At 40.8% G+C, this 24156-nt stretch overlaps 3 protein-coding genes across 3 annotated transcripts; all 3 read right to left on the bottom strand.

The window, feature by feature from the left end:
- Positions 1 to 2493: 2493 nt before the first annotated feature.
- On the bottom strand, positions 2494 to 8725 carry LOC137284331 (sulfotransferase 1A1-like). The gene is made up of 6 exons (XM_067816103.1): positions 8599 to 8725; positions 7141 to 7303; positions 6086 to 6406; positions 5437 to 5540; positions 4687 to 4837; positions 2494 to 3922 (listed from the first exon to the last, which is right to left on the bottom strand). Exons 1-6 carry the CDS (start codon positions 8605 to 8607, stop codon positions 3810 to 3812), a joined length of 861 nt encoding a protein of 286 aa, XP_067672204.1. The 5' UTR covers positions 8608 to 8725; the 3' UTR covers positions 2494 to 3809.
- Positions 8726 to 11324: 2599 nt separating this feature from the next.
- LOC137277155 (sulfotransferase 1A1-like) lies at positions 11325 to 16363 on the bottom strand. Its single transcript, XM_067808832.1, has 6 exons — positions 16355 to 16363; positions 15149 to 15311; positions 14163 to 14483; positions 13584 to 13687; positions 12851 to 13001; positions 11325 to 12215 (listed from the first exon to the last, which is right to left on the bottom strand). The coding sequence occupies exons 1-6, from the start codon at positions 16361 to 16363 to the stop codon at positions 12103 to 12105; spliced, it is 861 nt and encodes a 286-aa protein (XP_067664933.1). The 3' UTR covers positions 11325 to 12102.
- A 3497-nt stretch (positions 16364 to 19860) lies between these two features.
- Positions 19861 to 24156, bottom strand: LOC137277147 (sulfotransferase 1A1-like). The gene is made up of 6 exons (XM_067808821.1): positions 24148 to 24156; positions 22942 to 23104; positions 21921 to 22241; positions 21342 to 21445; positions 20609 to 20759; positions 19861 to 19973 (listed from the first exon to the last, which is right to left on the bottom strand). The coding sequence occupies exons 1-6, from the start codon at positions 24154 to 24156 to the stop codon at positions 19861 to 19863; spliced, it is 861 nt and encodes a 286-aa protein (XP_067664922.1).

The raw sequence follows: 24156 nt of genomic DNA, 5'->3' as shown, positions 1-24156 counted from the left end.
GGAATTACAAACTGCACTCAAAACGCTACGTCTCAGCATTAAACAAATGATCAAGAAAACAAATTATTTGTCGTTCACTACAGACAACTTGCCTGGTAACGCTATTTAGCGACTACATTGATGGGGCTGGAACACTGCTTACTACGCACAAAACCAGCCTGACAAGCGATACAGAAGTAGTGACAGTAAGATAACCTTAGTAGTTATCAACCTACAGAGGTGACAGTGACTTATTGTAATACGGAAATACCGTTTGCTGTTTGTATCTGCAAACAAGTTGTGTTATTCCATTATAACTCGGCCTTCTTCAGAACTGCATATAACATACGTTATTTCCCGGAATACATTTTGTTAGTGAAGTACAGATTTGGGTGCTTTTGTTGGGTTAAGTTCCGTCCGGGATTCGAACATACGCCGTCAGAGTCATGCACCAAATCGCCAACACACAAAATCAACCACCCAACGCGCTCAGCCGCGTATCATGTACATGTATTTGGTTTTCAACGCAATACGGTCAAACCTAAAGGGTAAAGTGATTTCCGATTTTAGACCAGCCATCAAGATGTTTAGGCCCGTCTGTGTTATCAGATCGGGTCCACCTTATTTCTCCGTTCCTGATTTATACCTTGAGCGGCCCGTGAAGATCCTGGTCACAATAAGTATCTAAATAATTCATGCATGTCGTAAAAGGGATGGAGTGCTCAGACTAGCCGGTTTGGTTGACACATGTCATCAGTTCCAAAATTACGCATATCGATGCTCACGCAGTTGATCACTGGATTGTCTCACCCAGACTCGATTAGTTACAAACCGCAGATATTTAGCTGGAATGGTGCTGTGTGCGGCGTAAAAAAAACTCACTCACTCACTCACTCACTCACTCACTCATCACTCACCTTCAGCCATGATCGTGAACTTTCGTGCTGACAGCGGCTATGAAACAGGTCGTGATTTATACAACAAAATGGCTGAAGAATCAACCGTTAATCCCAGACTTACGTGTGCAGTAAATAAACGTTTTCCCAAGGACTAGATTTTCCTTACGTGGACAAACATCATGTATTTATATGACTAATCTATGTAAATCATGTGACATAATTATCTCTGCATATTGTAATCTTCATTCAACTGGAGGAAATTTCTTTCTGTCTGTCTGTCGGAACATCGGGAATTGTGGGTGCACTAGGTACTAGATTTGAAGTAGTGAAGAAGGTCAGTCCTGATCAGTGAGTGTTGCCTCTGTTCCACGCAGTTAGCAATATTCCACCTATAAAATGGCGGCATGAAAATCATGTAATTTGAGTTTGGAGGCATAGCTCTCCTCTGACACCTTTCAGATGTAGGTCTGACTCACTATTATGCCTCCGTCGATTATCTCCCCTGAGAGGAACTCCTGGTGAGAGAGAGGTCACGTGACCAACATAAATCCAGGTTGCTTAAGCAGTATATAAACCCTTTTGGATCCTCGGGTATGCATTATATACCAGGGGTATAGACAGTAGTACCATCACCACACACTATACTGTGAAAAGAATACTTTAATCTCGTCTTTCGTTGATGGTATCAGCTTGAGCTAAAAATCGGAAACACATTTTTAAAAATCATTTTTTGCATATGAACGCGAATTACATATGATGTCTTGGCCAAATGGTAGAGAAACGTTGCTTTCAGAGGCAAATGGTGAGTCAATTTCATCTTTATGACCCTTTCAGTAATATTTATCGCGGAGGACACCCAAATATGGACTTGGTGTAAGGTACCAACGTGGTGAATCTAACCCGGGTTTTTTTTGGTGTGACAATAACCTTGCAGGTCTACATGGCACAGGTGCCGTCCCAAACCTTTACTCTGCCCTCTGCAAATCTGCTAGCCTCAAGAACACAACGGTGCGTCTGACGTGTCCAACTACTACACCCAACTCGTGAAGATCTACGTTAGAATTGGTCTTCAGCAACCCATGATTGTCGTAAGAGGCGACTAACCGGATCGGGTGGTCTGACTCGCTGACTTGCGTTACCACATGTCATCGTATCTCAGTTGTGTAGATGGGTGTTCATACCGTTCATCACTTGGTTATCAACCACCAAACCACCCATTCCTTCTGAACTACAGCTTTACCATTCTGTTCACCATCCCGTAACCATACAATGGCCCTTCTCCTGTCATGGATACGTTGCCATAACCAGCATAGGAAGTCTGTCTTCTACATGAACTAGTACTACGCTGGACTCTTTGGGAGTTTAAATCAAAGATGGTGCTGGTGTGGTTCAACAAACTGGTTTTTCACTGTTTTTGACAATGTTTCATTTCACTTAAACTCAACAAATATTGAATCAGTTGCTTCAATGCATGTTCTAACATGTCGTTTAAAGTGCCCTTATATTTACCTTAGAATAATAGTGACCTCATCACGATTAAATATATATATACCTGTCAAATTTCAGGGTGATCCGATATTTTTGTTTATAGTATATATTCAGCTCCATAACACCATTTTATATAAAGGACCGTCAGTTTTATTCCCTTGGATACTATGGCTTTGTGACAGATAGAGATTAATGTTACTACGAAAGCTCTGATGTATCAACTCGGTACTTAACTAACCTGACCTGATCCAGTGCAGTAACAAACAAAATCAGAATTTGGAATTAGGCCTCGGCATTCTGATTTCTGTTATATGTGACAGAAAATATTCCTTAAGCAAATTAGTCCTCCTGAGAAGGTACGTAAGTCCAAAAACATTCAAAATAAATTTAAACTTTCCACTGTTCTTAGCCGAAGCATATGTGTATTTTTAAGTTTTCGCTGGATGTGTCTAAATTGCTAACAGCTGAGGGGATGACGGAAATCCAGCTAGGGTCCATGCAGGTAGTAAAGGCACTGTATGTCCCCATGGTCCCTAGTATGGTGATCTACCTTCAGTTGTTGGCAATCCCTATCCTGATTTTATAATTATTGTATTGTCCGAATAGTGATATTAGTTTTACCTTTCAACGCTGGTCTTAATCACATTTGTGATATTCTAGTTGTTTTACTGTCCTTCGTTGACAGGTTTTTATACTATAGATATATTTCATTTCAGTATTAAATGTTCAAGGGCAGATCAGCGTTGATCACCCAGTGCTTGTCTATTACAGAACAAAAATATAAATGAGAAATACCTATGATTACATACAAACACAGGTACGTGCACAAAGCAAAGCGGCTGAAATCCTCATTTACGTATTTCAGTTATATATAGCTCGTATAGAAGTGAATGAGTTAGGTTTCACGCTACTTTTAGCAATATTCCAGCAATATCAAAGCAACATCAGCAGTGGGCATCACACTGTGTATCAGTGTGGGGAATCCAACCCGCATTTTCGGCGTGAATAGGCTATAGCCTACAGGATTCGCTTACCCCACCGCCCCATGTACATTTTAAAGCTATATATAGCTCACACTGAGGCTTAGATTTGTCAAAAAGTATTTACGCGATATAACATAGCAGTCATGTCCAGGATCTTTCCATCACAGTATACCTGAATTATTGTTAAAAGAGGCTGCACAGCTATCTTACACATTTAAGCTGGTGCTGCAAAGATCGCAGGCACATCTGTTTCTTTCAGTTACAATAAAGCAAAGATCAAGACTATGTCAGCCTCATATTATTGGACCTGGAACAGATTCAGTATGATGGTAACTCATCACATCAGATTAATCATTTCCTTCTCAGCACTGGTGGCACAGTTGTATAATATGCACACTCACAAAGTCGTTCCTAAAAGCTATGACTGTAGTACCTTAGGCTAAAGTACAGTCTCGGTTAATCACAGTGTGTATTTAAACTGAAGAGGGCTGTCTGCCATCCTTTCCTGGAAGTGCTGGTCCCACCACTCGTTCTGGGCGACAGTGAACCAGTTCTTCCAGTCACCAACTCCACCTGGAGAGAAACATTCTGTAGGTTGGACATTAGCTTTGCAGACATTTACATAAGATTTGTGATTATAAACTATTGACCTATATCAGGATTTGTTTTCAGCCCTGGAAACAAACAAATTTCCGTGGCAACATTGTAATAGTACCCTGGACTCGCATGCCAGTGTTTAAGCCATGGATCTGCATTTAGACTTTTACTCTCTGGTCCTACATGCAGCATTTAAAGCCACTGGCCGACATCAGGCTTTTACAGAAAGATGTGGACGTAATACCATAGGGTCAAACATGGAGCTCCATGTACTGTTTTACACTATGGACTTACACGCAGATGTTTAAGCCATAGGCACTAGTACTGCACCGGCACCGCTCTCAGAAACGTCTTTATATGTGGCACTTTTACTCATAAGCAGCGAGTAGGTCCCCATTTTCCCTAGTGTGGTGATCTACCTTCTGTTGTTGGCGATCTATAGTCTGTTTTTATATTGTATTGTCTCAATAGTGATACTAGTTTTAACTTTCCATGCTAGTTTTAATTCAAATTGGGATAATCTAGTTGTTTTACTGTCCTTTGTCGACAGGTTTTCATAATAATCATATATTCCATTTCAATGTTATGTTCCCGTCACGATATGGCTGACATATTGCCGATGTGACGTTAAATATTAACTCACTCATTCACTCACTCATAAGCAGCGAACCTTATTCCCCGAGATGATGGCTAATAAATACATGACATGACCTAAGAAAAGGGTCATAACTGATCCATACCTTTTCTATAAATTTGGATTCCACTATCGTCCTTCTTCTGTCGAGTTTTCATGGATGCAATAGTTGTGTTGTCGCAGACTTTGGATAGGAAGTCATCCGTCCTTTCTACTCCTAGGAACTCACAAACCTTCCTCATCTCTCGCATTTGATCCTGAATGGACAACAAATTGAATATTTACATCTCAAGTTCTTTTCATTAGTAACGATACTACAACTCAGGCTGATCCCAACAAACCTCATTTCATTTTGTCTTGATTGTTTCCTCGAGATAATGCTTAATGTGTCTATGCGTCAGGCCCAATACACCTGCTCAGTGTCCACGACTTGTCCTCAAACTTGCTCAATGTGTGCACGTGTTGCTCACTTAAAATTGCTTAATGTGCGCAAGCGTTGCCACCACACATCTGCTTTATCTCTACTTGTTGCCACCACATACCTGCTTTATTTCTACCTGTTGCCCCCACATACCTGCTTTATCTCTATCTGTTGTCCTCAGTCACCTCCTTAATCTGTACGTGCTGTCCCTGTATAAGTGCTGTATCTCTACATGTTGTCCCCCATATACTGGCTTTATCTCTACGTGTTGCCCCCACGTACTTGCTTTATCTCTATGCATTCCCTGGATATATCAGCTTAATATGTCCATACCCCCCCCCCCCCCCCCCCCCACCCAAATCGTTGATTTCACTTTTATGATGAAATACTATAAATGCCGTGTAAATTGTAGCAAGATAGTGTTGTACATCTCACCTCCTTAATGTCTTCATAGAAGAGAGTCAGCACAGGCAAATCAGGATTGTCTTTTTTGACCTGCTCCCACTCGAGGACATAGTCTATCCACGAGCCATAGATAACTGTAACAAAAAAAAAGATTAAAGCATAGATGCCTAAATAAATCGCCTTTTAACGGTGTAACGATAGCAAGAAGGTTACACAAGCTTTTAGAATACAACTCGTGGCTATTGATGCAACATGGTTCAAAGCAGTGTCGAGATCCCTCTTTAAATCATAAAATAAATCACCAGGCGAAGACACGGTCAACAAAACTGAATAGTTCAACTCAGTATTCAAACTATACTTGTCACGCTCACTCACAAAATGCAGGATTATAGGAAGAATTAACTCGAGTGGAAAGATTTTAAGACTAATCGTCTTGGGTTTAGGCTAAATTCTACATATAAAACACCTTTCAGTGCTGTAAAACATGTAAAACAGAATGTACTCAAATCTGTATTGGTGTGTATATATTATGTGTATTCATCCTCACTCGGGAAGCAAAGAATTCCAAGAAAAAAATTCCAAGAAGGATTATAGGACGTAGGAGCATAGGGGAAATTTAAAGGTAAAAGAGTGCAAAAGATGACTATTCATAGATGACCACAGACAGAACGGTACTTACACTTTCCATGAAAGAATGGTCGCACAAAGTTCTTCCACTCGCCTTTGTAGTTGACATGTGGAAGTGTTTTCCAGAAGTTATAGAGTGAAACAGCTACGTCTTTTGGATTCCTTAGAACAATGATGATTTTTATTTTCTTTTTACAAACGTCATCTGGCAGATGTTTCATCAGCAAATGGGAGATGAGGAACCTGGGAGACGGGAAGTCGGCATACGTCTCCTCAGGCACCATTTCCATAAAGGCTTGGACCTTTGAGACGTTATCGTCAATTATCTTCCCTGAAAGGATCTCTCTTGCTATTTCAAACACCCAGTGGGTTCCTGGAGAGACAAGCAAACCTTTATGGCATGGGCCGGGTCTGAGCCTACGAATCTGCATCAGTTCTCAGGAAAATACAAAGCTGTACTGCACAGTGCACTGTGATGTGTCCTGAACAGAATGCTTCCTACTTATTTGGAAACCAGAAATGAGCAGAACATTTTGAATGGTGGTTGTTGTTGTGAATGTTAGTGATTAGTGTGACTTGAGTGGGATTGGTGTCGGTGTGACAGGATGGGCATGAGTATGAATGGTGCGGGTGGGATAGGATGGGCTTGAGTGGGATTGCTGTGGGTGTGATAGCATGGACATGAGTGGAACTGGTGAAGGTGTGACAGGATGGGCATGAGTATGAATGGTGCGGGTGTGGTAGGATGGATTTCAGTGCGATTGGTGTGGATGTTACAGGATAGGCATGAGTACGATTGGTGCGCGAAATTGGATAAATGGGATGTAATATTTGGTAAACGGATGGGCTTTACATAATGGCAATTAAGTAATCTTGAAGTATCAATTCCAGTACACAAACATACAGTTACAATTGTTGCTATTAACGTACACTACCAACTATATCATTGAGAAAAGTATTGTGGAGTCCGTGGAGTACACTTTTCAGTAAAGACGATGATGAAATACAGGCACCATTTTTTTTTAAACCTACCCGAAAAATATATTTTGGTAAAACGATATGAGCCATACCTGATACCAAATGAAATACATCTAATGTTAATGTTACCTGATTTAGGGTACGTGATAATTAGGATATCATCGTCGCGAATTTTCACAGAACGCACACCGTCGATGCCTGGTCCGTCGGGGAAGTTGGGAAGAGGGAAGCCATGGTCGCTTACGACCGTGGCAGCATCACCGCCATCGTCCACTACTTTCACTATCTGTCTCTGAAGCGAAAGAGAGGCAAGTCATGAGTGGGTATTCAAATCGGAATCACAGGATCCGTGTAGATCCGGGTTAAATCTGCATCTAAAAAACCATGCCTACCGTACAAGACGACTGGTCAAGTTCGCTGACTTGGTTGACACATGGTATCGTATCCCAAATGCGTAGATCGATGATCATGGTGTTGATCACTGGATGTTCTGGGCCAGACTCGATCAGTTCCACATAGCCGGAATATTGCTTCGATGCATTGCAAATATTTCACCAAAACTCGCTTAAAATCATATATTACTTCTAAACACAAGTTGATAATAACAAATACTTGACCCTTCCCGAGGATATTTTTACCTTTATCAACGAGTGTTGATACAATTGTTTTCAGTAGACACGAGGATGAGATTCTATTAATCATCTAAGATCATTCTTTATTAGTTTTCAATGAAAAATGTACATCTCTGAACGCAGCACTGGCATTAGATTTACAGTGTCATAGCATTGTGACGTCTCACGTTCATGACGTCATTGCATTGTCAGGGCATTGTGCAAAATCTACTGCCAAAGTGTTCTCTCGTAGGGGATATCGTCTGATCCCACACAAGCGATATCTCCTGTGGAACATAGTTTTGGCATATATATACAACAAAATACACAATCAACCTCCTGATGGGAAGGTGACCTACCTGGAATACGGAGAACAGAAAAATATGACTATTTTACTGTTTGCACCATGACACAGGTTTTGTTAAATCAACATAACTACGATCTATCTCTCTCTCTGTCCCTCGCTATACACACACACACACACACACACACACACACACACACACACACACACACACACACACACACACACACACACACACACACACACACACATTACTACATGTGTGTGTGTAGTAATATGTGAACGCCCAAGTTGGTCCTAAATTCTATCTGGTTTCGTTTGTTGCTGAACTTTAAAGGCAGCAGTATATCTGCGTGTCATCGTAGTCTGTCAAAAAGGCTACCAGGCAAGCTGCCTGCAGTGAACGAAATCAGGGTCGCCGTCACTGGTATTACGTGACAACGCTCAACTATCAGTTTGTTTTGTCGATTTTCCATTTAACGCTAATACGTACTATTTCTTGTGTGAATCACACGCTTTCATACAGGCTAAAACAAATATCATGTTTTCACTGTGCGACAGGGACCTAAACATAACCGATTCTTCAGTTAACATGGAAACTATAGTCTGTGTGTGCCAGGTGTCACACAACGATCTGTCATGTATACAGCCGTATAGTGCTGAGGAACTTACTTGAGACATAGTGTCCGCATACAAGTCTATAGTGTATCCAGTGAGAGTGCACTGAGATCCAGACACAAGATGGGATTGCTACCTGGCGAGCTATCTGCAGTGCAGTGAGGGTTAAATGTATGTATTTGTTCCCTGGCCTACTTGACCTAGCTCTCTGTGGCGTAGATACCGTACAACGGGATTCCTGTTCCTTTTGATAGGAGAGGACAGTGGTGACTTCCCTTACCCTAATAAGCGAGAGAGTGAGTTACGCAGCTTTGCGGCCAAATTCCAGCAATATTTAGGACACCGGATATGGGCTTCACATATCGCATCCATGTCGATAATCAATCTCGGGTCTTCCGCGTGAAGACCGAGCGCTTTAATCAATGGTCGTCAGGTTTCCCTATCACCCACCCCCGAAATGTTTTTAAAGGCTACAAATTTTAATGGGAATGTTTACAATCGAAGCATGGTAATACAGGCACACACTGTTAATCTGGAAGTTTTGTTACATCAAAGGCAACGTTGACATTGGCAATAGATCCGTTTAGAAACTGGTACTACTGGGACATTTGGATACATTAAACCACAGTCCTTCATATTCTGATTTTTGTAAACTAAAGTAAATATTCCCCAATCTGTGACAGAATGTCCTCTTAATGTAATAACTGTGTTATTTCGATCAGCCTATCAACATATATTCATCAACATCTAATCTTCTAGTTACAAGCATTGTGGGTGTTCGCTACGCTTACAAAAAATAACGTCTTTTATCTGCTCATCTGTTGGTAATGAATATACACATGCGTAACTGCGAACGTTCCTCACCTTTGAGTAACCGTAGGTTTCGTGAAAGATGCAGGGGAGACGGGGGTCAGTTGTAACACTTGTTACTTATTGTCTTTTAATTGGAGTCTAGTCGACCACACACAAAGTTATTAGGTACTAACTAGAACATTGACATCTTGACTTTAAACCTCAGTGTTATTAAAAGGTGACTATCATGTTGTTTCAAAGGTAATACCTATCAACCACAGTGGTCCGTAGCAGTTGTATCAGGTGAATGGACAATTGTAACAAAGAAAGTTCAAATGTAACTATCAGTTTATTTTTCAAATAAAAAATCAAACTAAACTGTTGAAAGATGTGATCAGCTGAGGTGAAAATGGATTACCAACAATAGTTTTGTCACCATCGACATTTAAAATGTTTTTGGTTTTAAATTCTTGTTTTCCTATGCCCAAAATATGATATAAAGAATAATACGTAAAACGTTCACCCAAGAGCTAAAGGTTGAAATGAAGGTCCATGGCTTAAACACTGGGAAAACTCCAGGGTATTATGAAAATGTCTGCACGGAAACTTGTTTGTTTCAAGGTCTAACTATAGACAGTGCTTCATCTGCATACTTCGGCATGTATTAACTTTCATATAACTTCTTCTGTGTATATGTTTCTCGGTGCATCTACCTAAATAAACATCTCCATTCTTGTTGATTATTGTTTGAGGGTAAATTGCTACATTTTCATGCTTTGTCATACACAGAGCACTGACATGTAGGTTGTTTTCATATACTACAAACACATATAGTCATTGTAACATTGTCGAAAACAGCGAAAAACAGGAGTGCAAACACAAGCACAACAGCAATTAATATTGTTGCTCACCGTCTTCAAGTGTCACCCTCGGTCATTCACAGGCTGAGGGACATGTTCCAAGCCACTGGTAAAGTATACAGGACAGACCTCGTACTGGAAGACCCAGGAAAACAAGAAGGGCAGTGGACGTAGGTGTAATATTACAAATTGCGGCAATAAACAAATGCCGTCCCTCGCGCCTGCTCAGTGACTTCGTAGAACAGAGTCAACACTGGCTGATCAGGATTGGACTTTTTCCAACTCCAAAGGAAAACATCGTCCACTCTATACCTCCTTCAAAGCTTCTGCAAACGAACAGCGACAGGGACAGGATGCTCAAAGATGGAACGTTGAAAATGATGACAGACAAACAGAGCCAGGCAGCCACAGAGACAGTCAGACATTCTCTATTTCCTCCAGTTGAATGAAAATTACAATATGGAGAGAAAACTATGTCACGTGATTTACGTAGATTAGTGATATTTAAACCTTAATAAACCTTCCAGGTATTGCTATTTCCTTATAAAATGGCTGACATTAATGATTACATCTACTCAAACATCCCTTCCTGGTTCCATAATACATGCACAGGAGCCACCGTTTCAAGTGACCATTAACTAAATAGATTCACATATATAGCAGAAATAATTTGCTAACAGTAAGTTGTAACAGCAAGTTCTCAGTGAATGGAAATATCTTTCTTGGATTATATACTTGGCTAGATGTGTCTAAATTGCTACTAGCTGAGGGGATGATGTAAATCCAACTAGGGTCCATGCAGGTAGCAAAGGCACTGTAAGTCCCCGTGGTCCCTAGTATGGTGATCTACCTTCAGTTGTTGGCAATCTATAGCCTGATGTTATATCGTATTGTCCGAATAGTGATATTAGTATTAACGTTCCACGCTAGTTTTAATCCCATTTTGTGATATTCTAGCTGTTTTACTGTCCTTCGTTGACAGGTTTTTATACTATACCTATATTTCATTTCAGTGTTAAATGTTCTCGTCACAATATGGCTGAAACATTGCCGATGTGACGTTAAATATTAACTCACTCACTCACTCACTTAAGCAAATTATTTGAAATAAAAACGCAAACAGTGTGAAACGTTGGCAATAGACACCTGTATTTATTTAACACAGTGTGGTGCGGTAACTATCTGATGAAGGCTGATCAAGGACAGACCAGCATTGATCACCTAATGCTCGTTTATTACAGACCAAAATATAAACGAGCAATACGTGTGCTTACATACAAACACAGGTACGTGCACAAAGCAAAGCGGCTGAAATCCTCCTTTACATATTTTAGTTATATATAGCTCGTATAGAAGTGAATGAGTTAGGTTTCACGCTACTTTTAGCAATATTCCAGCAATATCAAAGCAACATCAGCAGTGGGCATCACACAGTGTATCAGTGTGGGGAATCCAACCCGGATTTTCGGCGTGACTAGGCTATAGCCTACAGGATTCGGTTACCCCACCGCCCCATGTACATTTTAAAGCTATATATAGCTCAAACTGAGTCTTAGGTTTGTCAAAGAGTATTTACGCGATGTAACATAGCAGTCATGTCCAGGATGTTTTTATCACAGTATACCTGAATTATTGTTAATTGCACATCTGTCTTACATATTTAAGCTGGTGCTGCAAAGATCGCAGACACATCTGTTTCTTTCAGTTACAATAAAGCAAAGATCAAGACTATGTCAGCCTCATTTTATTGGACCTGGAATCGGTTCAGTATGATGGTAACTCATCACATCAGATTAATCATTTCCTTCTCAGCACTGGTGGCACAGTTGTATAATACGCACACTCATAAAGTCGTTCCTAAAAGCTATGACTGTAGTACCTTAGGCTAAAGTACAGTCTCGGTTAATCACAGTGTGTATTTAAACTGAAGAGGGCTGTCTGCCATCCTTTCCTGGAAGTGCTGGTCCCACCACTCGTTCTGGGCGACAGTGAACCAGTTCTTCCAGTCACCAACTCCACCTGGAGAGAAACATTCTGTAGGTTGAACATTAGCTTTGCAGACATTTACATAAGATTTGTGATTATAAACTATTGACCTATATCAGGATTTGTTTTCAGCCTTGGAAACAAACAAATTTCCGTGGCAACATTGTAATAGTACCCTGGACTCGCATGCCAGTGTTTAAGTCAAGGACCTTCATCTAGACCTTTACTCTCTGGTCCTACATGCAGCATTTGAAGCCACTGGCCCACATCAGGCTTTAACAGAAAGATGTGGACGTAATACCATAGGGTCAAACATGGAGCTCCATGTACTCCCTATGGACTTACACGTAGATGTTTAAGCCATAGGCACTAGTACTGCACTGGCACCGCTCTCAGAAACGTCTTTATATGTGGCACTTTCCCTCATAATTCAAATTGGGATATTCTAGTTGTTTTACTGTCCTTTGTCGACAGGTTTTCATAATACTCATACATTCCATTTCAATGTTTTGTTCCCGTCACGATATGCCTGACATATTGCCGATGTGACGTTAAATATTAACTCACTCACGCACTCACCCACTCATAAGCAGCGAACCTTATTGCCCGAGATGATGGCTAATAACTACATGACATGACCTAAGAAAAGGGTCATAACTGATCCATACCTTTTCTATAAATTTGGATTCCACTATCGTCCTTCTTCTGTCGAGTTTTCATGGATGCAATAGTGGTGTTGTCGCAGACTTTGGATAGGAAGTCATCCGTCCTTTCTACTCCTAGAAACTCACAAATCTTCCTCATCTCTCGCATTTGATCCTGAATGGACAACAAATTGAATATTTACATCTCAAGTTCTTTTCATTAGTAATGATATTACAACTCAGACTGATCCCAACAAACCTCATTTCATTTTGACTTGATTGTTTCCTCGAGATAATGCTTAATGTGTCTATGCGTCAGGCCCAATATACCTGCTCAGTGTCCACGACTTGTCCTCACAGACTTGCTCAATGTGTGCACGTGTTGCTCACTTAAAATTGCTTAATGTGCGCAAGCGTTGCCACCACACATCTGCTTTATCTCTACTTGTTGCCACCACATACCTGCTTTATTTCTACCTGTTGCCCCCACATACCTGCTTTATCTCTATCTGTTGTCCTCAGTCACCTCCTTAATCTGTACGTGTTGTCCCTGTATAAGTGCTGTATCTCTACATGTTGTCCCCCATATACTGGCTTTATCTCTACGTGTTGCCCCCACGTACCTGCTTTATGTCTATGCATTCCCTGGATATATCGGCTTAATATGCCCATACCCCCCAAATCGTTGATTTCACTTTTATGATGAAATACTGTAAATGCCGTGTACATTATAGCAAGATAGTGTTGTCCATCTCACCTCCTTAATGTCTTCGTAGAGGAGAGTCAGCACAGGCAAATCAGGATTGTCTTTTTTGACCTGCTCCCACTCGAGGACATAGTCTATCCACGAGCCATAGATAACTGTAACAAAAAAAAGACTAAAGCGTGGATGCCTAAAGAAATCGTCTTTCAACGGTGTAGCGATAGCAAGAAGGTTACACAAGCTTTTAGAATACAACTCGTGGCTATTGATGCAACATGGTTCAAAGCAGTGTCGAGATCCCTCTTTAAATCAACATACGCTCACCACTCACAAATTTAACGATTATGGCAGAGATCATAAAATAAATCACCAGGCGAAGACACGGTCAACAAAACTGAATAGTTCAACTCAGTATTCAAACTATACTTGCCACGCTCACTCACAAAATGCAGGATTATAGGAAGAATTAACTCGAGTGGAAAGGTTGTAAGACTCCACACTCGGGAAGCAAAGAATTCCAAGAAAAAGTTTCCAAGAAGGATTATAGGACGTAGGAGCATAGGGGAAATTTAAAGGTAAAAGAGTGCAAAAAGATGACTATTTATAGATGACCACAGACAGAACGGTACTTACACTTTCCATGAAAGAATGGTCGCACAAAGTTCTTCCACTCGCCTTTGTAGTTGATAAATGGAATCGTTTTCAAGAAGTTATAGAGTGAAACAGCTACGTCTTTTGGATTTCTTAGAACAATGATGATTTTTATTTTCTTTTTACGAACGTCATCTGGCAGATGTTTCATCAGCAAATGGGAGATGAGGAACCTGGGAGACGGGAAGTCAGCATACTTCTCCTCTGGCACCATTTCCATGAAGGCTTGGCCCTTTGAGACGTTATCGTCAATTATCTTCCCTGAAAGGATCTCTCTTGCTATTTCAAACACCCAGTGGGTTCCTGGAGAGACAAGCAAACCTTTATGGCATGGGCCGGGTCTGAGCCTACGAATCTGCATCAGTTCTCAGGAAAATACAAAGCTGTACTGCACAGTGCACTGTGATGTGTCCTGAACAGCATGCTTCTTACTTATTTGGAAACCAGAAATGAGCAGAACATTTTGAATGATGGTTGTTGTTATTGATGTGAATGTTAGTGATTAGTGTGAGTTGAGTGGGATTGGTGTTGGTGTGATAGGATGGGCTTGAGTGGGATTGGTGTCGGTGTGATATGATGAGCTTGAGTGTGATTGCTGTGGGTGTGATAGGATGGATTTCAGTGCGATTGGTGTGGATGTTACAGGATGGGCATGAGTATGATTGGTGCGCGAAATTGGATAAATGGGATGTAATATTTGGTAAACGGATGGGCTTTACATAATGGCAATTAAGTAATCTTGAAGTATCCATTCCAGTACACAAACATACAGTTACAATTGTTGCTATTAACGTACACTACCAACTATATCATTGAGAAAAGTATTGTGGAGTCTGTGGAGTACACTTTTCAGTAAAGACGATGATGAAATACAGGCACCGTTTTTTATGAAACCTACCCGAAAAATATATTTTGGATACATGAGCCATACCTGATACCAAATGAAATACATCTAATGTTAATATTACCTGATTTAGGATACGTGATAAGTAGAATATCATCGTCGCGAATTTTCACAGAATGCACACCGTCGATGCCTGGTCCGTCGGGGAAGTTGGGAAGAGGGAAGCCATGGTCGCTTACGACCGTGGCGGCATCACCGCCATCGTCCACTACTTCCACTATCTGTCTCTGAAGCGGAAGCGAGGCAAGTCATGAGTGGGGTATTCAACTCAGAAACACAGGATCCGTGTAGATCCGGGTTAAATTCGGTCTTCTGGAAACCATGCCTACGGTACAGGACGACTGGTCAAGCTCGCTGACTTGGTTGACACATGTTATCGTATCCCAAATGCGTAGATCGATGATCATGGTGTTGATCACTGAATTTTCTGGGCCAGACTCGTTCAGTTCCACATAGCCGGAATATTGCTTCGATGCATTGCAAATATTTCACCAAAACTCGCTTAACATCAGATATTACTTCTAAACATAAGTTGATAAAGTAACAAATATCCAAGGCTTGCCGAGGATATTTTTACCTTTATCAACGAGTGTTGATATAATTGATTTCAGTAGACACGATGGTGAGATTCTATTTATCATCCACGATCATTCTTCATTAGTTTTCAATGAGTGATGTACATCTCTGAACACAGCACTGGCATTAGATTTGCAGTGTCATAGCACTGTAACGTCTCACGTTCATGACGTCATAGCATTGTCAGGGCATTGTGCAAAACCTACTGCCAAATATCGCCTGATCTCACACAAGCGATATCTCCTGTGGAATACAGTTTTGGACACATTCACATTCCCATCAGCAAGTTGATCATATATTTTATCACTTCCGTGTGACAAGTGAACGCCCAAGTTGGTCCTACATTCTATCTGAACAGTCAGCAGTGTGTCTGCTGTGTCATCGTAGTCTGTCATAAAGGCTACCAGGCAAGCTGCCTGCAGTGAACGAAATCAGGGTCGCCGTTACTGGTATTACGTGACAACGCTCAACTATCAGTTTGTTTTGGCAATTTTCTATTTAACGCTAATACGTACTATTTCTTGTGTAAATCACACGCTTTCATACAAGCTAAAACAAATATCATGTTTTCACTGTGCGACAGGTACCTAAATATAACCGATTCTTCAGTTAACATGGAAACTATAGTCTGTGTGTGCCATGTCTCACACAACGATCTGTCATGTATACAGTCGTATAGTGCTGAGGAACTTACTTGAGACATGGTGTCCGCATACAAGTCTATAGTGTATCCAGTGAGAGTGCACTGAGATCCAGACACAAGATGGGATTGCTACCTGGCGAGCTATCTGCAGTGCAGTGAGGGTTACATGTATGTATTTGTTCCCTGGCCTACTTGACCTAGCTCTCTGTGACGTAGATATCGTTCAACGGGATTCCCGTTCCTTTTGATAGGAGAGGACAGTGGTGACTTCCCTTACCCTAATAAGTGAGAGAGTGGGTTTAGTTTTACGCCGCTTTGCGGCCAAATTCCAGCAATATTTAGGACACCGGATATGGGCTTCACATATTGCATCCATGTCGATAATCAATCTCGGGTCTTCGGCGTGAAGACCGAGCGCTTTAATCAATGGTCGTCAGGTCTCCCCACCACACCACCCCCGAAATGTTTTAAAAGGCTACAAATTATAATGGGAATGCTTACAATTCGAAGCATGGTAATACAGGCACACATTGTTAATCTGGAAGTTTTGTTACATCAAAGGCAACGTTGACATTGGCTATATGTCCGTTTAGAAACTGGTACAACTGGGACATTTGGATACATTAAACCACAGTCCTTCATATTCTGATTTTTGTGAACTAAAGTAAATATTCCCCAATCTGTGACAGAATGTCCTCTTAATGTAATAACTGTGTTATTTCGATCAGCCTATCAACATATATTCATCAACATCTAATCTTCTAGTTACAAGCATTGTGGATGTTCGCTACGCTTACAAATAATAACTTCTTTTATCTGCTCATCTGTTGGTAATGAATATACTCATGCGTAACTGCAAAAGTTCCTCACCTTTGAGTAACCGTAGGTTTCGTGAAAGATGCAGGGGAGACGGGGGTCAGTTGTAACACTTGTTACTTAACGTCTTGTAATTGGAGTCTAGTCGACCACACACAAAATTATTAGGTACTAACTACAACATTGACATCTTGACTTTAAACCTCAGTGTTATTTAAAGGTGACTATCATGTTGTTACAAAGTTAATACCTACAGTGGTCCGTAGCAGTTGTATCAGGTGAATGGGCAATTGTAACAAAGAAAGTTCAAATGTAACTATCAGTTTATTTTTCAAATAAAAAATCAAACTAAACTGTTGAAAGATGTGATCAGCTGAGGTGAAAATGGATTACCAACAATAGTTTTGTCACCATCGACATTTAAAATGTTTTTGGTTTTAAATTCTTGTTTTCCTATGCCCAAAATATGATATAAAGAATAATACGTAAAACGTTCACCCAAGAGCTAAAGGTTGAAATGAAGGTCAATGGCTTAAACACTGGGAAAACTCCAGGGTATTATGAAAATGCCTGCACGGAAACTTGTTTGTTTCAAGGTCTAACTATAGACAGTGCTTCATCTGCATACTTCGGCATGTATTAACTTTCATATAACTTCTTGTGTGTATATGTTTCTCGGTGCATCTACCTAAATAAACATCTCCATTCTTGTTGATTATTGTTTGAGGGTAAATTGCAACATTTTCATGCTTTGTCATACACAGAGCACTGACATGTAGGTTGTTTTCATATACTACAAACACATATAGTCATTGTAACATTGTCGAAAACAGCGAAAAACAGGAGTGCAAACACAAGCACAACAGCAATTAATATTGTTGCTCACCGTCTTCAAGTGTCACCCTCGGTCATTCACAGGCTGAGGGACATGTTCCAAGCCACTGGTAAAGTATACAGGACAGACCTCGTACTGGAAGACCCAGGAAAACAAGAAGGGCAGTGGACGTAGGTGTAATATTACAAATTGCGGCAATAAACAAATGCCGTCCCTCGCGCCTGCTCAGTGACTTCGTAGAACAGAGTCAACACTGGCTGATCAGGATTGGACTTTTTCCAACTCCAAAGGAAAACATCGTCCACTCTATACCTCCTTCAAAGCTTCTGCAAACGAACAGCGACAGGGACAGGATGCTCAAAGATGGAACGTTGAAAATGATGACAGACAAACAGAGCCAGGCAGCCACAGAGACAGTCAGACATTCTCTATTTCCTCCAGTTGAATGAAAATTACAATATGGAGAGAAAACTATGTCACGTGATTTACGTAGATTAGTGATATTTAAACCTTAATAAACCTTCCAGGTATTGCTATTTCCTTATAAAATGGCTGACATTAATGATTACATCTACTCAAACATCCCTTCCTGGTTCCATAATACATGCACAGGAGCCACCGTTTCAAGTGACCATTAACTAAATAGATTCACATATATAGCAGAAATAATTTGCTAACAGTAAGTTGTAACAGCAAGTTCTCAGTGAATGGAAATATCTTTCTTGGATTATATACTTGGCTAGATGTGTCTAAATTGCTACTAGCTGAGGGGATGATGTAAATCCAACTAGGGTCCATGCAGGTAGCAAAGGCACTGTAAGTCCCCGTGGTCCCTAGTATGGTGATCTACCTTCAGTTGTTGGCAATCTATAGCCTGATGTTATATCGTATTGTCCGAATAGTGATATTAGTATTAACGTTCCACGCTAGTTTTAATCCCATTTTGTGATATTCTAGCTGTTTTACTGTCCTTCGTTGACAGGTTTTTATACTATACCTATATTTCATTTCAGTGTTAAATGTTCTCGTCACAATATGGCTGAAACATTGCCGATGTGACGTTAAATATTAACTCACTCACTCACTCACTTAAGCAAATTATTTGAAATAAAAACGCAAACAGTGTGAAACGTTGGCAATAGACACCTGTATTTATTTAACACAGTGTGGTGCGGTAACTATCTGATGAAGGCTGATCAAGGACAGACCAGCATTGATCACCTAATGCTCGTTTATTACAGACCAAAATATAAACGAGCAATACGTGTGCTTACATACAAACACAGGTACGTGCACAAAGCAAAGCGGCTGAAATCCTCCTTTACATATTTTAGTTATATATAGCTCGTATAGAAGTGAATGAGTTAGGTTTCACGCTACTTTTAGCAATATTCCAGCAATATCAAAGCAACATCAGCAGTGGGCATCACACAGTGTATCAGTGTGGGGAATCCAACCCGGATTTTCGGCGTGACTAGGCTATAGCCTACAGGATTCGGTTACCCCACCGCCCCATGTACATTTTAAAGCTATATATAGCTCAAACTGAGTCTTAGGTTTGTCAAAGAGTATTTACGCGATGTAACATAGCAGTCATGTCCAGGATGTTTTTATCACAGTATACCTGAATTATTGTTAATTGCACATCTGTCTTACATATTTAAGCTGGTGCTGCAAAGATCGCAGACACATCTGTTTCTTTCAGTTACAATAAAGCAAAGATCAAGACTATGTCAGCCTCATTTTATTGGACCTGGAATCGGTTCAGTATGATGGTAACTCATCACATCAGATTAATCATTTCCTTCTCAGCACTGGTGGCACAGTTGTATAATACGCACACTCATAAAGTCGTTCCTAAAAGCTATGACTGTAGTACCTTAGGCTAAAGTACAGTCTCGGTTAATCACAGTGTGTATTTAAACTGAAGAGGGCTGTCTGCCATCCTTTCCTGGAAGTGCTGGTCCCACCACTCGTTCTGGGCGACAGTGAACCAGTTCTTCCAGTCACCAACTCCACCTGGAGAGAAACATTCTGTAGGTTGAACATTAGCTTTGCAGACATTTACATAAGATTTGTGATTATAAACTATTGACCTATATCAGGATTTGTTTTCAGCCTTGGAAACAAACAAATTTCCGTGGCAACATTGTAATAGTACCCTGGACTCGCATGCCAGTGTTTAAGTCAAGGACCTTCATCTAGACCTTTACTCTCTGGTCCTACATGCAGCATTTGAAGCCACTGGCCCACATCAGGCTTTAACAGAAAGATGTGGACGTAATACCATAGGGTCAAACATGGAGCTCCATGTACTCCCTATGGACTTACACGTAGATGTTTAAGCCATAGGCACTAGTACTGCACTGGCACCGCTCTCAGAAACGTCTTTATATGTGGCACTTTCCCTCATAATTCAAATTGGGATATTCTAGTTGTTTTACTGTCCTTTGTCGACAGGTTTTCATAATACTCATACATTCCATTTCAATGTTTTGTTCCCGTCACGATATGCCTGACATATTGCCGATGTGACGTTAAATATTAACTCACTCACGCACTCACCCACTCATAAGCAGCGAACCTTATTGCCCGAGATGATGGCTAATAACTACATGACATGACCTAAGAAAAGGGTCATAACTGATCCATACCTTTTCTATAAATTTGGATTCCACTATCGTCCTTCTTCTGTCGAGTTTTCATGGATGCAATAGTGGTGTTGTCGCAGACTTTGGATAGGAAGTCATCCGTCCTTTCTACTCCTAGAAACTCACAAATCTTCCTCATCTCTCGCATTTGATCCTGAATGGACAACAAATTGAATATTTACATCTCAAGTTCTTTTCATTAGTAATGATATTACAACTCAGACTGATCCCAACAAACCTCATTTCATTTTGACTTGATTGTTTCCTCGAGATAATGCTTAATGTGTCTATGCGTCAGGCCCAATATACCTGCTCAGTGTCCACGACTTGTCCTCACAGACTTGCTCAATGTGTGCACGTGTTGCTCACTTAAAATTGCTTAATGTGCGCAAGCGTTGCCACCACACATCTGCTTTATCTCTACTTGTTGCCACCACATACCTGCTTTATTTCTACCTGTTGCCCCCACATACCTGCTTTATCTCTATCTGTTGTCCTCAGTCACCTCCTTAATCTGTACGTGTTGTCCCTGTATAAGTGCTGTATCTCTACATGTTGTCCCCCATATACTGGCTTTATCTCTACGTGTTGCCCCCACGTACCTGCTTTATGTCTATGCATTCCCTGGATATATCGGCTTAATATGCCCATACCCCCCAAATCGTTGATTTCACTTTTATGATGAAATACTGTAAATGCCGTGTACATTATAGCAAGATAGTGTTGTCCATCTCACCTCCTTAATGTCTTCGTAGAGGAGAGTCAGCACAGGCAAATCAGGATTGTCTTTTTTGACCTGCTCCCACTCGAGGACATAGTCTATCCACGAGCCATAGATAACTGTAACAAAAAAAAGACTAAAGCGTGGATGCCTAAAGAAATCGTCTTTCAACGGTGTAGCGATAGCAAGAAGGTTACACAAGCTTTTAGAATACAACTCGTGGCTATTGATGCAACATGGTTCAAAGCAGTGTCGAGATCCCTCTTTAAATCAACATACGCTCACCACTCACAAATTTAACGATTATGGCAGAGATCATAAAATAAATCACCAGGCGAAGACACGGTCAACAAAACTGAATAGTTCAACTAAGTATTCAAACTATACTTGCCACGTTCACTCACAAAATGCAGGATTATAGGAAGAATTAACTCGAGTGGAAAGGTTGTAAGACTCCACACTCGGGAAGCAAAGAATTCCAAGAAAAAGTTTCCAAGAAGGATTATAGGACGTAGGAGCATAGGGGAAATTTAAAGGTAAAAGAGTGCAAAAAGATGACTATTTATAGATGACCACAGACAGAACGGTACTTACACTTTCCATGAAAGAATGGTCGCACAAAGTTCTTCCACTCGCCTTTGTAGTTGATAAATGGAATCGTTTTCAAGAAGTTATAGAGTGAAACAGCTACGTCTTTTGGATTCCTTAGAACAATGATGATTTTTATTTTCTTTTTACGAACGTCATCTGGCAGATGTTTCATCAGCAAATGGGAGATGAGGAACCTGGGAGACGGGAAGTCAGCATACTTCTCCTCTGGCACCATTTCCATGAAGGCTTGGCCCTTTGAGACGTTATCGTCAATTATCTTCCCTGAAAGGATCTCTCTTGCTATTTCAAACACCCAGTGAGTTCCTGGAGAGACAAGCAAACCTTTATGGCATGGGCCGGGTCTGAGCCTACAAATCTGCATCAGTTCTCAGGAAAATACAAAGCTGTACTGCACAGTGCACTGTGATGTGTCCTGAACAGAATGCTTCTTACTTATTTGGAAACCAGAAATGAGCAGAACATTTTGAATGATGGTTGTTGTTATTGATGTGAATGTTAGTGATTAGTGTGAGTTGAGTGGGATTGGTGTCGGTGTGATATGATGAGCTTGAGTGTGATTGCTGTGGGTGTGATAGGATGGACTTGAGTGGGACTGGTGAAGGTGTGACAGGATGGGCATGAGTATGAATGGTGCGGGTGTGGTAGGATGGATTTCAGTGCGATTGGTGTGGATGTTACAGGATGGGCATGAGTATGATTGGTGCGTGAAATTGGATAAATGGGATGTAATATTTGGTAAACGGATGGGCTTTACATGATGGCAATTAAGTAATCTTGAAGTATCAATTCCAGTACACAAACATACAGTTACAATTGTTGCTATTAACGTACACTACCAGCTATATCATTGAGAAAAGTATTGTGGAGTCTGTGGAGTACACTTTTCAGTAAAGACGATGATGAAATACAGGCACCGTTTTTTATGAAACCTACCCGAAAAATATATTTTGGATACATGAGCCATACCTGATACCAAATGAAATACATCTAATGTTAATATTACCTGATTTAGGATACGTGATAAGTAGAATATCATCGTCGCGAATTTTCACAGAATGCACACCGTCGATGCCTGGTCCGTCGGGGAAGTTGGGAAGAGGGAAGCCATGGTCGCTTACGACCGTGGCGGCATCACCGCCATCGTCCACTACTTCCACTATCTGTCTCTGAAGCGGAAGCGAGGCAAGTCATGAGTGGGGTATTCAACTCAGAAACACAGGATCCGTGTAGATCCGGGTTAAATTCGGTCTTCTAGAAACCATGCCTACGGTACAGGACGACTGGTCAAGCTCGCTGACTTGGTTGACACATGGTATCGTATCCCAAATGCGTAGATCGATGATCATGGTGTTGATCACTGAATTTTCTGGGCCAGACTCGTTCAGTTCCACATAGCCGGAATATTGCTTCGATGCATTGCAAATATTTCACCAAAACTCGCTTAACATCAGATATTACTTCTAAACATAAGTTGATAAAGTAACAAATATCCAAGGCTTGCCGAGGATATTTTTACCTTTATCAACGAGTGTTGATATAATTGATTTCAGTAGACACGATGGTGAGATTCTATTTATCATCCACGATCATTCTTCATTAGTTTTCAATGAGTGATGTACATCTCTGAACACAGCACTGGCATTAGATTTGCAGTGTCATAGCACTGTAACGTCTCACGTTCATGACGTCATAGCATTGTCAGGGCATTGTGCAAAACCTACTGCCAAATATCGCCTGATCTCACACAAGCGATATCTCCTGTGGAATACAGTTTTGGACACATTCACATTCCCATCAGCAAGTTGATCATATATTTTATCACTTCCGTGTGACAAGTGAACGCCCAAGTTGGTCCTACATTCTATCTGAACAGTCAGCAGTGTTTCTGCTGTGTCATCGTAGTCTGTCATAAAGGCTACCAGGCAAGCTGCCTGCAGTGAACGAAATCAGGGTCGCCGTTACTGGTATTACGTGACAACGCTCAACTATCAGTTTGTTTTGGCAATTTTCTATTTAACGCTAATACGTACTATTTCTTGTGTAAATCACACGCTTTCATACAAGCTAAAACAAATATCATGTTTTCACTGTGCGACAGGTACCTAAATATAACCGATTCTTCAGTTAACATGGAAACTATAGTCTGTGTGTGCCATGTCTCACACAACGATCTGTCATGTATACAGTCGTATAGTGCTGAGGAACTTACTTGAGACAT

The sequence above is a fragment of the Haliotis asinina genome, chromosome 1 (assembly GCF_037392515.1).
Source record: "Haliotis asinina isolate JCU_RB_2024 chromosome 1, JCU_Hal_asi_v2, whole genome shotgun sequence".
In the NCBI taxonomy this organism is placed as follows: domain Eukaryota; kingdom Metazoa; phylum Mollusca; class Gastropoda; order Lepetellida; family Haliotidae; genus Haliotis; species Haliotis asinina.
The sequence above is the reverse complement of the archived record's forward strand: the minus strand, read 5'-3'. Positions and strand labels throughout refer to the sequence as shown.

What these genes read in the sequence shown, in the direction of transcription:
- LOC137284331 (XM_067816103.1), bottom strand. An exon ending in TATCACGTACCCTAAATCAG is followed by an intron (nt 6,407 to 7,140) that starts GTAACATTAACA and finishes TTGTCTCTCCAG; the next exon opens with GAACCCACTGGGTGTTTGAA. An exon ending in TCTATGAAGACATTAAGGAG is followed by an intron (nt 4,838 to 5,436) that starts GTGAGATGTACA and finishes TTGTCCATTCAG; the next exon opens with GATCAAATGCGAGAGATGAG.
- LOC137277155 (XM_067808832.1), bottom strand. An exon ending in TATCACGTATCCTAAATCAG is followed by an intron (nt 14,484 to 15,148) that starts GTAATATTAACA and finishes TTGTCTCTCCAG; the next exon opens with GAACCCACTGGGTGTTTGAA. An exon ending in AATCCAAATTTATAGAAAAG is followed by an intron (nt 12,216 to 12,850) that starts GTATGGATCAGT and finishes GTTTCTCTCCAG; the next exon opens with GTGGAGTTGGTGACTGGAAG.
- LOC137277147 (XM_067808821.1), bottom strand. An exon ending in TATCACGTATCCTAAATCAG is followed by an intron (nt 22,242 to 22,941) that starts GTAATATTAACA and finishes TTGTCTCTCCAG; the next exon opens with GAACTCACTGGGTGTTTGAA. An exon ending in TCTACGAAGACATTAAGGAG is followed by an intron (nt 20,760 to 21,341) that starts GTGAGATGGACA and finishes TTGTCCATTCAG; the next exon opens with GATCAAATGCGAGAGATGAG.